At 45.4% G+C, this 14,656-nt stretch overlaps 1 protein-coding gene and 1 long non-coding RNA gene across 5 annotated transcripts in view; one reads left to right on the top strand and one right to left on the bottom strand.

Moving 5' to 3' along the window:
* Positions 1 to 1,022: 1,022 nt before the first annotated feature.
* Positions 1,023 to 13,658, bottom strand: LOC130601604 (uncharacterized). 3 transcript variants are annotated; one of them, XR_008972716.1, is made up of 5 exons: positions 9,086 to 9,205; positions 4,055 to 4,153; positions 3,228 to 3,787; positions 2,472 to 2,620; positions 1,023 to 1,093 (listed from the first exon to the last, which is right to left on the bottom strand). It is a non-coding gene; the product is annotated as an uncharacterized LOC130601604 (long non-coding RNA). The 3 variants fall into 3 exon arrangements; XR_008972718.1 differs by lacking the exons at positions 1,023 to 1,093; positions 9,086 to 9,205 and adding an exon at positions 13,530 to 13,658 and having other exon boundaries at positions 2,350 to 2,620; positions 3,228 to 3,403; XR_008972717.1 differs by lacking the exons at positions 1,023 to 1,093; positions 9,086 to 9,205 and adding an exon at positions 13,530 to 13,658 and having other exon boundaries at positions 2,350 to 2,620; positions 3,228 to 3,408.
* The window catches only part of FAM120A (family with sequence similarity 120A), a 54,902-nt gene continuing 53,685 nt past the window's right edge, over positions 13,440 to 14,656 (top strand). For both annotated transcript variants that reach the window (XM_057413786.1, XM_057413787.1), the window contains exon 1: positions 13,440 to 14,004. In XM_057413786.1, coding sequence (XP_057269769.1) covers positions 13,531 to 14,004 — 474 coding nt within the window. In that variant the 5' untranslated portion in view covers positions 13,440 to 13,530. The remainder of the gene's footprint in view (positions 14,005 to 14,656) is intronic.

Consider the following 14,656-nt stretch of genomic DNA (forward strand, 5'->3'; position numbering starts at 1 on the left):
GCTCATCCAGTTCCAACCCCTCTACCACAGACAGGGACACCTTCCACTACAGCACGCTGCTCCAAGTCCTATCCAACCTGGTCTTGAACACTGCCAGGGATGGGGCAGCCACAGCTTCTCTGGGCACCCTGTGCCAGCGCCTCAGCACCCTCACAGGGAAGAGCTTCTGCCTAAGAGCTCATCTCAGTCTCCCCTCTGGCAGGTTAAAGCCATTCCCCTTGGCCTGTCCCTACAGGCCCTTGTCCCAAGCCCCTCTCCAGCTTTCCTGCAGCCCCTTTAGGCACTGGAGCTGCTCTGAGGTCTCTCCTTAAGGAGCCTTCTCTTCTCCAGGCTGACCCAGCCCAGCTCTCTCAGCCTGGCTCTAGAGTAGAGCTGCTCCAGCCCCAGCAGCATCTCTGTGGCACGTGCACCTTATATGCAGAGAAAACCTACATGAATTTCCTGACTTTCCTTTATACCACCCAACATTTTGCATAGACTTATATTTCCTTTCTAAAATAAACTCCCAATCCTTACAAATTCTGCATATATGCGGCATCAAAGCATTTTGGGGAATTTTTCAGTCCATTTATATGCAGCTGTCTGGTGACAGAGACATGTTGTCAAGCAGTGAAGATGTCCAGCTTCTCCGGACAGTAACTGATGCAGTTGTTCTCTGAAAGTACTGATCACTGGGAAAACTGAGCCCCAAATACCAAAACACCTCTCTCTAATCACCTACTGTTTTGCAGAGGGCAATGGGATCCATCTACTAAGAAGGATCTGAGATTTATTTTTAACTTCAAACTTTCCTATGCATCTTAAAAAAAAAAAAGCTGAATAAATCTATTTTCCTTTAGGAGGAGATGAGAAGAGAAAGAAATAGTCTGATACATTTTAGCTTAAGAAGAGAGGCTGTCACAGTGTTGTGTCCCATGCCAAAGAAAATCTTTTCCCCAATACTGTTGGCTGGGCCAACACATTTTCAAGACTTTTTGCACCAAACTGAGAGTTCTCCAACATGATGCTTCTGGGAACCAAGATTACTCTTCCAGTCCTGGGATTCAGGAGTGCAGAAGGTAGTCCGCATCACAGTGATATTGTAATGATCACTCTGAAATGGAAAAATATCACACATCAGTGCTTTCATTCTGCAGCTTGAGACATACCTTTGGGAAGTCAGTTTCTGATACATGTTTGGGCAAATGATGCCTTATCTGCATGCTTTTTTGATGCATCATCTTGATCTGGTAACTTGAATGCCATAACCAGAAATCTTTATTAATTGTACAGGGTTTTATGTCAGTGTAGTCCAAAACATATTCTTCAAACTATCAGCCCCATGAAGTCTGCTTGAGAAGCTGGAGATGTTCTGTCTCTGTTAGAGTAATCACATAAATTTTATGTAATAATAAGAATCCCCAACTAAGGTAATCTCAGACTCCTGGATATCACATATTTCTGTTTCCTAAAAATAAAACCCACTAAGTACATGAACTGGTACTGTAAACACAAGGGCAAATAAAAGGGTTCCACTGTTGCTGGACTCCTCCTCCCACTTGATTCCAGCAGTCAGCAAAAGTACTTATTCAGGATTAAGTTACAGTAAAGAATTGTTGACCCTGGTGTAACTGAGAGCATAGATAAAGTCAAGTCAATGGGGTTTGCTTCATCTTGCGACATTTCAAATGGAGCCTCCACATTTGTTTGGATCATAATGAAACCATACAGAAAACAGCTGTTTAAAACCAAAATGCAGTCTATAAAAGCTTCTCCAGAAGTATTTTTTATTGAAATGTTCACAGTTGAGTTATCATTATTTGCTTCTCATTTGGGCTGCATTCTAAATGCTGTATGTTAACAAACTTAGACCATTTAATGCCAACTGCTTTACACATTTCTCTTATTGAAATTTCATGAAACAAAGAATCACATTACATATGTGATGCTAATACAGAAAACAGCCTCTCAGAGAACCTGGGCAAAACCCAGGCACTGCAGTAACCAGTGAAATTCCCACTGATCTCACTGGAGACAGGATTCTAATCTATAGGTCTTTGCTGCATATGGGTAAGAAAAAATTATCTTGTTACTTATGTATCAAGAAACTTAGATCGTAATGAAGTCTACACTATCATTCATCATTGCCCTTATTAGACAAAATAAAGTGCTACTTCAGAGTGCAATAGTGTCCAGTTTTGAGTATGTGTGTAACTGCTGGAATATGCAGTAGATGCCAGTTTAGATAGGGCTGTAGACAGGGCTAGGCATTTGCTCTAATAATCTGCAGTTTTACTGTAGAATCTGAGCACAGCATTGACTGTACTGAGGTCTGGGAGAAATGTGAATCGTTAGCATTTAGGGCTTAACTGTATTGTGATATGTTCAGTAGTAAGTCATAGGTCATTAGGAGATGGAAAGCGGCATAAAAATTAAGCAGATTTTAAATAACTTTTATGATCATTAATATAAGACCAGGCATAGTGGTTTACCTTTATTTAATTAGGAGACATTTTTCATCTGTGCGAAGCACACTGAAGTGGGCTGGTTCTGTCATTCTCCCTCTTACACAGTGTTTTTTGCAGCAGTTTTCTGTTCCACAACTCAGCCATGCAGGGCTGTGGGGTTTGATGGTTGATTTCTCTAGCAAAAGGAAAAGATGAATTAGGGCTGCTCTAGGACACCACTGGTCAGGAACAAGACAAGCAGGAGTGGTTTGAGATGGGATTTGCTCTGTAGGACATTATTGTCTTCCAGTTGCAGAAATGGTAGAGTTCTCTGAATGCTGCTCATCAACATCAGTGCAAAGGTATTTTCCTAATTGGTATTTTTTGACAGTTACTAAGATGTTACCTAGTTATCAGCTCATCACGGTCTGGGAACCATTTAGAGAAATGCAGATTTTTATTTACAGGTGGTTGACCCTAAATAAGTCAGTCTGGTGCTGCTTAAGCAGCTTAAGCAACTGTAAATCAGGATGAGAGCCACACAAACTCTACTTGAGGTGTTCAGATGAAAACAGAGGTATGAAATTGTTTATAATCAGACTTGACAATATAAATTCAATGTGAAATAGGCTTAACTGTTTTAAAAATAAAACTTCAGATTCTTTCCAATAGCTCCAGTCCTTAAGCTATTCAATCCTGCAGTGCCTATCCCGTGCCTGACTTTCTGATTTGGTTCTAAGATTACTATTAATAGACCAGAAGTGGGGGAAAAAAAGAAGTCAAATAAAGAAGTGAAAATACCTCATTCTGCAAGCCCCCGTGTTTGTTTATTTGCATTCTTTATTTTGGAGAAACATCTTCAGAAGTTGAGTTTTCTGGTGGGGATGAATCTTTCCCTTTGGTGACTCTGGACCATCCATCGCTCGCTGCCTCCCCCCAGTCCCGGCTGGGGTTGCTAAGCGACATGTTCTTCTCTTCTGTACTTTAGCAGAGAGGAACAGATCAAAGACACCCACAGTCCTGAATTATTTTATAAATTAATTTAAAGAGACACTCTCCCGCGCTGTATTATGTAGGGGGAGATCAAAAGTTGCTCTATATACTGAGAGTACCTGGAGGATTAAACTGACGTCTTCTGGAAAATAAGAATGTTCTCATTACTGAGAATTATGCAGTATTTACCTTTTTCTTTTTCTTTCTTTTCCAGAACCAGACTATGAATTCATGCTAAGTAATGTTTCTATAGTTTTATGGCAATCAAGACATTGAACACGGGCCAGGCTGCATGTTTGTATGACTTTCAGCAGTAAGGTTTTCTGACCGCGAGCGAGGAGCTTGCTGGTTTTTAACTCTTTTCATCTCTTGCAAAAGAAGGAGTCACGTTACTCAAAAACTTATCATTCTCTAAACTTTCAATACTTTCCTGACTTACAGTGAAGACAAGAAAGTCACAGGGTAAATTCAAGTGGTATCTCTTTAAAAGAACAAATGAAGGTAAGAAAGTAATCTGTGTACATCAGGCAAAAAACCCTAAGACACCAGGATCCTTGGTCCTTTCTGAAATGCATGAAAATCAAATGAAGGATCTTTAATAACAAAACCTGGGAATACATGAGTTTAAATGTTACCTCTCAAAGACAGCATGTAGCTGGCCTCAGCTCAGGTCTGCTAATCTGTGCACACTGGGAGATCAGTCGGCGCACACTGGCAATTCAGGAGAGCGTTTGCTGAAACAGGAAAGGGAGAACTTAATTGCCCTTGGAACTCCTCAGTTTCAAACACTATCAACATTGTAAAAGGAAAACTCCCACCACTTAGTAACAAAGTGCAAGAAATTGTCAAGCCTTCCATTTCCCAACACACCATTGCTGCCCAGCCTGAAGGAAAAGGAGAGGCACCTTAATAACATGCTTAGAGCAGTGCCCAAGCGAGACCCAGCCTTTATGTGATAAGCAGAAGTCCCAGCTCAAACAGCTGCAAAAAAAAGCACCCTGACACCTGCACACAGAATCCTTCCCATGGGCAAACCTCATTTTGTCCCAGCTACCTCATCTGCACAACCAAATGTCTCCTCTAACGCAGTTGTGGGGCCTTGCTCACACAAACAGATGCATCCCATGGGTGCAGGATCACTGTCTTAGGGTATAAAGCATGCCCGGGTGCAGTGCAGAGCTCACTCCTCGCTCCCATCCTGTGCCTGCAATCCCACATAGACTTGAGAGGAGATTAGTGAAACCTAATGCACTCTGGGGCTATAAAGGGATAATCTCACATAAATCTTCACCAAAAAAAAATCAGTGTTAGCATTTATTTACATGCCTTTTACTTTCAGTGGGAAACCAAACCTCCTTTCTCCTGCATCAGTAAAGGTCTCGTCAGAATTCTAACTGCTTAGCTTTGGCACTTAAAATCCACTGTACTGCAGTTAACCTCTCATCGTATGAAAGCATATTTTAGAAAAGGCCTTTGGCAGCTTTTCCATTCATTACTAGATATCTGTTACATGGGCAAGATGAGGGTGCTGGGGCCCTGGCAAAGGTTGCCCAGAGAAGCTGTGGCTGCCCCATCCCTGGCAGTGTTCAAGGCCAGGTTGGACACAGGGGCTTGAAGCAAGCTGCTCTAGTGGAAGGTGTCCCTGCCCGTGGCAGGGATTGGGACTGGATGAGCTTTAAGGTCCTTTCCAAACCAAATCATTCCATGATTCTGTAAAATGTGTGCTTTATTCTCACTGATAGAGCATTTTATGTACAAATACCTTGACCACTGCTATGTTGTCAGTGATTAGCAGATCCAGTGTGTTTTGGCTGAATTTCTGAAGGGGAAAACTGTGATTTGCACTCTAAATATTTTTTCTGGAGAATGGATTCCTCAACAGACTATGGGCATCTTGTACAAAATACAAGTAAACATTCAGAAAGGAATTTAATGCTTCTGGGCAGGTATCAAATCACCAGCCATGGAAACCAAAATCCCCGGGACTGCACCACTGTTCCACTAAAATATTAACTAAACATTTTAGTTAATATTTATTACAGTATTTTATTAGTATTGGTAGAATTTTGGTTAATGAATGTAGTTATTTTGAATTGCTGCTCCTCTTATTTCTGGAATGCTGCAAAAACATCTTCTGCAGCTGGATCACAGGTACGAGCAGTCAGGGCAGAGGTTTGGGCCTATGAACAAGGGATGATGCTTGTGGTAAGTGGGAGGCCATTGAAAGACATTGAGAACATTAATAATGTCACTTTATAGAATCATAGCACCATGGAATGGTTTAGGTTGAAGGGACCTTAAAGCTCATCCAGCTCCAACCTCTGACATGGGCAGGGACACCTTCCACTGGAGCAGCTTGCTCCAAGCCCTTGTGTCCAACCTGGCCTTGAACACTGCCAGGGATGGGGCAGCCACAGCTTCTCTGGGCACCCTGTGCCAGCGCCTCAGCACCCTCACAGGGAAGAGCTTCTGCCTAAGAGCTCATCTCAGTCTCCTCTCTGGCAGGTTAAAGCCATTCCCCATTGTCCTAACACTACAGTCCCTCATGAGGAATCCATCTTCAGCATCTGATGTACCTACAGTGCTTTGCCTGCTTAAAGCACCACAACGTAACAGTAATTAGTGATCTGGATGCTTCTGAAATGATCAGCAGTGTCAGTTGAATTGTCATTAAAATACAATTAACAGCCCTTTGAACTGAGTGCTGTAGTTCACAGCACAGCCTAATTGGTGGCTCATGGGCCACATCTGGACAACAGGAGGATTGTGTCTGCTCTTCCTCTTCTCTAACTGCACCAGCTCAAGGAGCACCTCCTCCCAGGAGTGCAGCTGTGCCCACAAGGACAGACACGCAGAGCCATTCTGTGACTGGAAAGGCACAAAGTGTCCCTTGTGTCCAGCCCACTGTGCTAAAAGCCTGGATTTTGTAAGCTCGCTTCATCCTGCGTGCAGACTGGGGCAGGCACAGCCCCACAACTTCATAATTTGCAATTCAAATCAATTTCTCTTTTTTTTTTTTTTTTTACTTGGCTTTCAGAGTACAGCTTTGTGCAGCAAGAGTTTAGTCATGAAATAAGGGCAGCCCATGGTAAGACAAGTTAACTGGGCTGCCTACAGCTATGGGTGATGCGCTGGTAGACCATGCTGGTGTATGTTTGGGTAAGAGAAAGAATTTAGTTACTGCAGCAGACTGAAAGTGAAGGTATGGCTTGGATGTTGCTCCGAAACCTGGCATCTACATCCCCCATTTAGGCAGCTAAATCTGTCACTTATGTGCTTTAGCTACCTGTGTTAACTGAATAAATGCCGAAAAAAAAGACACGTTTTTAAGATGTTAGAAAGATAAATAGCTGCCTCTGAAATGGCCACAGTACAGATTTTTAGCTCCTATGTGCTCTTCAAATGATACCACTTACAAATGCATCGTATTTGGTGTTGTGTCTAGCTGTAGTAATGTATTAGTATCTGTCTGTAACACAGATACTAATGTATTAGTATCTGTCTGTAACACAACTGATGCTCCTGAAAAAAAAGCACCATAGAATATACTTTAAATACTGCCTTTTTGTATGTCTTACACAACTCTTCATTAATACCCAGAGAACAGCATGCCACTGTTCCAGGTTTTTGATGAACCAGTCCTCCTGCTCTCCACCAGCTCCTCTTGCCTGCTTCCTAATGCCTTTCTTATTTATGTTTTTACTTTTGCAAACTCCAGTTTAGAACCGAAAATGTTCACACTTTTGTTTCTTAAATATAATGAAGGGTAGCAAATGGACCTGATGTAATCTGCATACTGTGTGCCCCGGCTAAGTATCCACTGCTCTGAAAGCGCTGCTTGTTCTCTGAAAGGAAGAATTCTTTCAGGCAGCGGCACTTGCCCCCTCCTCTATGAGGCTGCTTTTCCCTTACACTCCCAGGATTCACTGCCAGTCATTTTTTGCCCTAAAAGTTTGCTGGAGCAACATCCCCATTTACCCCATGTCTGTACAGGGCCGAGCTCCGAATGGGTTGGCTTTAAGGTCCCTTCCAACCCAAACCATTCCGTGGTTTGGTTGGAACTTTATGATTCTAAAAGATGTGTGTATAAGCAGGAAATTCTTCCCTGTGAGGGTGCTGAGGCGCTGGCACAGGGTGCCCAGAGAAGCTGTGGCTGCCCCATCCCTGGCAGCATTCGAGACCAGGTTGGACACAGGGGCTTGAAGCAAGCTGCTCTAGTGGGAAGTGTCCCTGCCCATAGCAGGGTTGGAACTGGATGAGCTGTAAGGTCCTTTCAACCCAAATCAGCCTGTGATCCTACGTCCCATCTACAAGATTTTGGTGTTGGCCTGGCATGTTTTGCTAGTATTTGTATGGCCTAAAGAAATTATTTGGAAAGCAGCAGATGCCTTTGGGAAATATCAAAAGAGGAATAAAATAGACTGAAAGAGAATATCAACTGGTCAACTGGCCCAACAAGAGACAAAAAAATGCAACTCTAAAGTGATTGCCAACAAGTGGGCTTGTAATGCCCGCTCAGGAAGAACACGCAGCTCCTTGTACGCTTTCATTCTGCAGTCCCCATTCACACAAAGTGTTCATGCAAAGAACATAAACTGCTGCCCATTCAAATATAATACAGTTCCTAAATCTGCTTTTTTTAAAACCACAAAATATGTTGTCTCAGGAGGAACAAGAGACCAAGTACTAGAAAATGGGATGTGGGGTTTGTTATAGCCACAACTTTAAGAGGTGCTCCAGGGGAAATGTAAGTAAACATTAATGATAGTAAACTAACAGACCACTGGATAACCGACAACCCACCAAAACACAGGCCAACAACTGGAACAGGAGAAATTATTACAAGTTATCTCACAGCAAAATTAAGATGCCAATGGAAATTCCCAAGTACTAAAAAGACACTGGAAAAGAGTCTTTGCTCCACCACTGGTGTCATTGCTGGGCTTCTGCCCCAGTGTCACCTATTTGGATTAACCTCCACTTCACAGAATCATAGAATCACAGAATAGCTAGGGTTAGAAAGGACCTTAAGATCATCCAGTTCCAAACCCCTTGTCATGGGCAGGGATGCCTCACCCTAGACCCATCCAAGACAATACCTCACCCAAGACTGTCCGACCTGGCCTTGAACACTGCCAGGGATGGAGCACTTAACCACTTCTTTGGGTGGCCTGTGTCAGGGCCTCACCACCCTCACAGTAAAGACAGGAAGTAGTTAGAGACAGCATACAGAAAACAGTCCTGAATATGCAAGAACTCAGGTGTATTTAGAAATTTTGGGAAAGACTGACTGGTCTCAAATGACTTATCTGAGGGCATGAAATGTGAGAAAATCTCTGAAGAACTGATCAAAAATCGGTAGCAGTTTATCTTGATAGTAAACACGGATGCATGAAATAAAGCAGCTTACCACAAAATGGCTTTTGACTAAGAGTGGAAAATGTAATGAGGAAGAGCATGCTTTGGGTAATTCTACATTCTGTTGAGGTAAATAAAAAAGTAAATGCCAGTAGGAGGGAGAAAAAAACCAAACTTCTGTACAGTCAACACTGGCACGTATTCGCACGAGGCAAGTGCAAGGAGAGCAGACTTCCTGAGTGCCAGAATAGCAGCCAGCAGCCCTCTCTTGGATAGGCAAAGAAGTAGGATTTACTGTCAACTCTCACAAAACGTTAAAGGTCCATTAGGCCAGCTGGTAAAGGAGACTGAAAAGACCAAAAACATCAGTGGACCGCAGTTTCAAGGGACTCCAGTGGACACTGGCAGAGGGTGCCCAGATAAGCTGTGGCTGCCTCATCCCTGGCAGTGTTCAAGGCCAGTCTGGAAAGGGCTTGGAGCAAGCTGCTCTAGTGGAAGGTGTCCCTACATGTGGCAGGGGTTGGATGAACTTTAAGGTTCCTTCCAACCCAAACCAGTCTGGGATTCTGAGATGCTTGTACATCTCTTACTGTCTTCACTAACCATCTTCAGATTCAAACCAGTGGCTTAAGCTAAAAGAAACAAAGAGCTTGAGAAAGGCACAAATTCTACATGGCCAGTGCAAGAACAGCATTAAACAGCAGACTAAGATTCCTCAAGGCAATCCATCACCAAAGTTCCTGGTGGCCAGCGGGAAAGTGCAGAATATCTTCCTCCATAGCACCAGCCTCCTGCAGAAGGTCCATGGTGTAGCAGAGTAGATATATACAAGTCAACAGAAAAGGCTTAATACCAGCAAAAAAATGCAAGTCATATTCACCAGGTATCGCTGCAACTATTTCTTACAATTTTCAAGTAAGTTGAAGTGTTAGTGTGGGGGAATGTTTGATGGGTGAGAACAGAGCAGCTGAAACTAAAAATTTCAGCAAAGTCTTGTTTGTAGACAGAATGCTTTACAAAAGAAACCATGAAAATTTGTATTAACCAATTTTTGCTGGAGAAACAATGTAAGAAAAAATGAACTGCTAGCAATAAATCTAAGCTGAGCAGTCACCTATGGGTTCTGCAACCTTATGTCTTGCAGAAAACTGGAAACAAAAGAAGTTCCAGAAATAAGAGTGAAACTCCTTGAAGAGCGGATGCTGACGGAGACTGATAAGCATTTACATGACTCGGGTGTCTCCCAAAGGAACATTTTATTGTCCTAAAAGGAAAATGTTATGCCATAGGTATCACAGATATTTGAAAAAAGTTACTGTATGCTAAAGCAAGATGGAGTTTGTAGGTATTTTGGAAAGCTGAGAGATACCTGAACGTGGAAATTCTTCAGCTGTATAAAGTTTGGGTGATTTATATAGTTTAATTGCAGCAACCAAACGTACAAGAGAGGGGGATGTCTCACCCGATAGTAAGTGCTATGATACAAAATCAGAGCAAGACTACAACAAGTGACAGATTTTGTCCCCACAATTTTTTTGCACTTCAAATTTCTTCTATTTTGGTAACTATTTTAGCCTGAGTGACAGGCATGCCTACAGCTGTGAGCTAACAAATGAAAGGAAATCACTTGTGATAACTTACATCTTGAGGATAAAGGTAAGTCAACCTGCAGAAGTGTCCCAGTATAATTTTCCTGGTTTTATATAAATCACATGAAGATTCTGCAAGCTTCTGTAAGCAAAATGTTTAACAAGTAGGTATGCAAGCGACACAGCCTGAGAGAACCAAGGGTCAGTTTTACTGCTGCGTGCTATCTACCCCCACTACAGTCAAATGTTCTAGATGACAGGGAATGGAAATAATAGCTAACAGCAGAATTATGTTGTAACAGCAGAATCAGGGATGTTTATTTGCAAATGTCCGTATTTAAATGTAGTACTGAAATAATATAAAACTTATTTCACTTTGAGAACTGAAATAACAATGCAGAAAAGTACATTGCCCACAGGACCATTTGCAGATCTGATGGTGAAAAGGAGGACTGGGAGTTTTGCACCTACAGCAGCAAGAGCTGTGAAGTTTTGGGACAGTAGCTCCACAGTGAGACACACCAGAGTGAGAAAGAATGAGAAATATGAAGGGAAATCATGTAAGACAAGTGTTTTCCACAGTTAATATATGTATCCATTCCCAGGCAAATGTACCTACCAAGGTTACCATGGCTAGCCCATTCAACAGCTTATATCCATATTCATCTCACAGTGGGACCAAGTTTCATTAATAGAGGAATCGAGACTAAAATGATAACATTCATCTCCACATTCTTGCCCTGACATGGTTATTCATTACAAGTTCTTCCTAATGACTGTTCAGTTCCTTCCTTCTAGGGAGCCACTCCTAATTCTCTTCTATTCAAGTTGGATAATGACTCACTGACTTTAATATTAATCCTTATTAACCCTTCCCGCGCACAATCAACATCTGCTAACAGTGCAATGTGCAGTGTCTCACTGCTGAGACAGCAAGGTCCTCACTGCCTTTTCCTCCACTGCACCATTTTCTTACTGGCAGAAAACCTAGAGATTCCTGTAGGTTTCCTGCAACTGGCAGATGAAAAAATACCTTGTCTTCATACCTGTGGTGAAAGGCTCTTTAAGTCTTAGTCTACCTCTTTCCCAGTTTAATTTTGTTTTCCCAAATTACACTTCTTTTCCATCACTTTCTTGTCTGGCCAAAGTTTTAGTTGCATTAAGACAGCTATTTGTATCAAGCAACTTCCTGAAGCACCTTGCTTCCCTGTCTGTTTAACTCCCTCCTCTCATGGAGGAGAGGAAGGGTCCTGTTTGTGGATGGGCACATGAGCCTGGCAACTTTCAGTTCTGCTGTGTCTGCCCAACACCATGGGAAGTGTTAGGCTGCTAGGAGCCAGGTTTCTAGTGGCAGATGCTTTTGTCTTTCCTTCTTAATTAACAACAAACCAAACCTAACAAAATAAGTAAACTTAGGAGATATTTTATACCTTATAAGCCATTGCTAAGGCGACTGAACCTAAATATCCTGTGAGACAATTAATGACTCAAGTATTGAATTCTCCTTCAATCAGCTATTTCTCATTTCTTAAGACTAATTAGAATGGCCTGTCTGGTTTCTGATCAAACCTTTTACTGTTTGGTAGAGTGCTGAACACATGTAGGCAAGTCTGACAACCTGCACTTCATGTATGCTGGCACTTGTTCTTTTGACCAAATCTTGGCATGTTTTGGTATCTTTGGAATTCTGAAGTTTTTTCTCCTTGATCCTCTTTCCTTCTAGTAGCACCATTGGTCTGCTACCATGTTTTGTGTGTCTCAAAGTGTTCTACAGCATTTTATTATTTTGATGTTATCATAATGTGTCTGCTCTTACAGGAAAAATAAGAAAGTCCAAGGGAAAAATAGTTTGGAAAGAGATCAGGCTACTTACTTTGGAAACCACACTCTCAGATCATGACAAAAATAGATTTCTAGGAAGAAATGTGTATTTCTCATTGACTATTACCATAGCTTTTACAGTAGTCTTTATTTTACCATCCTTCTGCCGTACCAGACGGTCTTGGATACAAACATCCAGGGAGTGGCCCTGCACTAGTGCTTCACTGCCTGTAAGGGAACCAGCCCACTCCCTGAGAAACAGCTATTCCCCAGTGGTAATACTGTAGGTGCCAATCCTGCCTGCCTGTAATTTCATAAATATTACATTCCCTCCACCCCAGTCAATACAGTATTAATGCAAATATACAGTATGTGCAGCTTGACATTTTCTTGATATCTGCAAGGCACAGAAGGAAGTTGCTGTGTTATTATTCTAAGGCAAAAGGCCATCAAAATCCCAGACAGGTTTGTGTTGGAAGGGACCTGGCCTTGAGCACTGCCAGGGATGGGGCAGCCACAGCTTCTCTGGGCACCCTGTGCCAGCGCCTCAGCACCCTCACAGGGAAGAGCTTCTGCCTAAGAGCTCATCTCAGTCTCCCCTCTGGCAGGTTAAAGCCATTCCCCTTGGCCTGTCCCTACATCCCTTGTCCCAAGCCCCTCTCCAGGTTTCCTGCAGCCCCTTCAGGCACTGGAGCTGCTCTCAGGTCTCCCCTTCAGGAGCCTTCTCCAGGCAGAACCAGCCCATATGGAAGTTTTACCGGCAGCTATAAATACACAGTTGCGGGCGAGGTGAGAAAAGCCTGTAATTATTATTTGTAAGTAACGGCCAAGCTGCCGTTCTCTCGGAGGGGAAGGCTCTGTGGCCCAGCAGAGCGCTCAGGCGGTCCGAGGCCGGAGGGGCGGGAACTCTACAACACCCCGCGTCCGGGCCCAACCGAGCTGTAAACGGTAGCGCGGCCACCGCTCGCCGTGGTCCAGGCCCGACAGAAGACCTCGGCCAGCGTTCAACGGGGTCCCGGGACGCGGCTTTCTCGGCGCCGGCCCGCCATGGCGGCGGCCACTCTGCCCCGGCCCGGGTCCTAGAGCAGCAGAGCCGAGGGGGGACGCCGCTGCTCGAGGACCCGCGGCGTGGCGTGGCGCGGCCCGGCGGGTCTCCCGAGGCAGGGCCGGGATGGCGCATGGCGATCCCCCAGCCAAGCCCCACTCACCGGACCCGTCCCGAGCAACTACAGCCGCCACCGCGCCGCCCGGCCCGAGCCCAGACCCCGCCGCCGCCGCCGCTGCTGCTGCCGCCGCCGGGCCCCCGCTCGCCCGCTCGCCGCCGCCGCCGCCCGGTCCTCACCATGGGAGTGCAGGGTTTCCAGGACTACATCGAGAAGCACTGCCCCAGCGCCGTCGTGCCCGTCGAGCTGCAGAAGCTGGCGCGGGGCAGCCTTGTGGGTGGGGGCCGCCAGCGGCCCCCCCAGACCCCGCTGCGCCTCCTCATCGACGCCGACAACTGCCTGCACCGGCTCTACGGCGGCTTCTACACGGACTGGGTGAGCGGCGGGCAGTGGAACCACATGCTGGGCTACCTGGCGGCCCTGGCCAAGGCCTGCTTCAACGGCAACATCGAGCTCTTCGTCTTCTTCAACGGCGCCCTGGAGAAGGCCCGGCTGCACGAGTGGGTGAAGCGCCAGGGCAACGAGCGCCAGACGGCGCAGCAGATCGTCAGCCACGTCCAGAACAAGGGCACCCCGCCGCCCAAGGTCTGGTTCCTGCCGCCCGTCTGCATGGCGCACTGCATCCGCCTGGCCCTCATCCGCTTCCACATCAAGGTGAGGAAGAGAGGGGCCTTCCCTTCCTTCCCCCCCCTCCCCGGGGCCACCAGCGCCCCCTCCCCGCCGCTCCCCTGCGCTAAGATGGCAGCGGGGCTGCCCGGGGCCGGCAGCGGAGTGGGGGGGGGGGGGGGGCGCACCCCGCCTCTCCCCTCAGCGCCTCAAAATGTCGTCGAGGCCCAAGTTTCAGCGGCTTCAATCCATGGGGAATTTCGCTCTTTCAACGGCGCTGACGGTCGCCCCGTCGACCCGCGCAGGCCGAAGCCTGCGCGGGTCGACGGGGCGACCGTCAGCGCCCAGGGCCTCCCGAATTCCCTCTTTCAGTGAAGCCAGGCCCAGCAGCAGGGAGGCTTTTTTGCCTCCATGTTCTTTCGGGGCCGCCGCTCCTTTGACTCAAAATGTCCCTTTTTGTCCATGGCTCCCTCCGCCTGGGCTGGGACTTTGGTACCACTTGTATCACACTCTCGATTGCCCGGTGGTCGAATTAATTACTAAGACGAAAGAGGGGGGAAGAAAGAAATAAGAATCCGTTTAGTTATTACGCGTGGAGATGATCTGCAACAAGTTCCCTGCTGAGGCAAGGAAAGGTTTAAACTTGCGGCGAAGGTGCAAGTGGCTCACTCCAGAATACAGTTTCGTGTTTATGGAGGTT

This window comes from Pezoporus wallicus, unplaced genomic scaffold (assembly GCF_028554395.1).
Source record: "Pezoporus wallicus isolate ANWC-B61680 ecotype Strahan unplaced genomic scaffold, APGP_CSIRO_Pwel_v1 contig_8649, whole genome shotgun sequence".
Classification (NCBI taxonomy): domain Eukaryota; kingdom Metazoa; phylum Chordata; class Aves; order Psittaciformes; family Psittacidae; genus Pezoporus; species Pezoporus wallicus.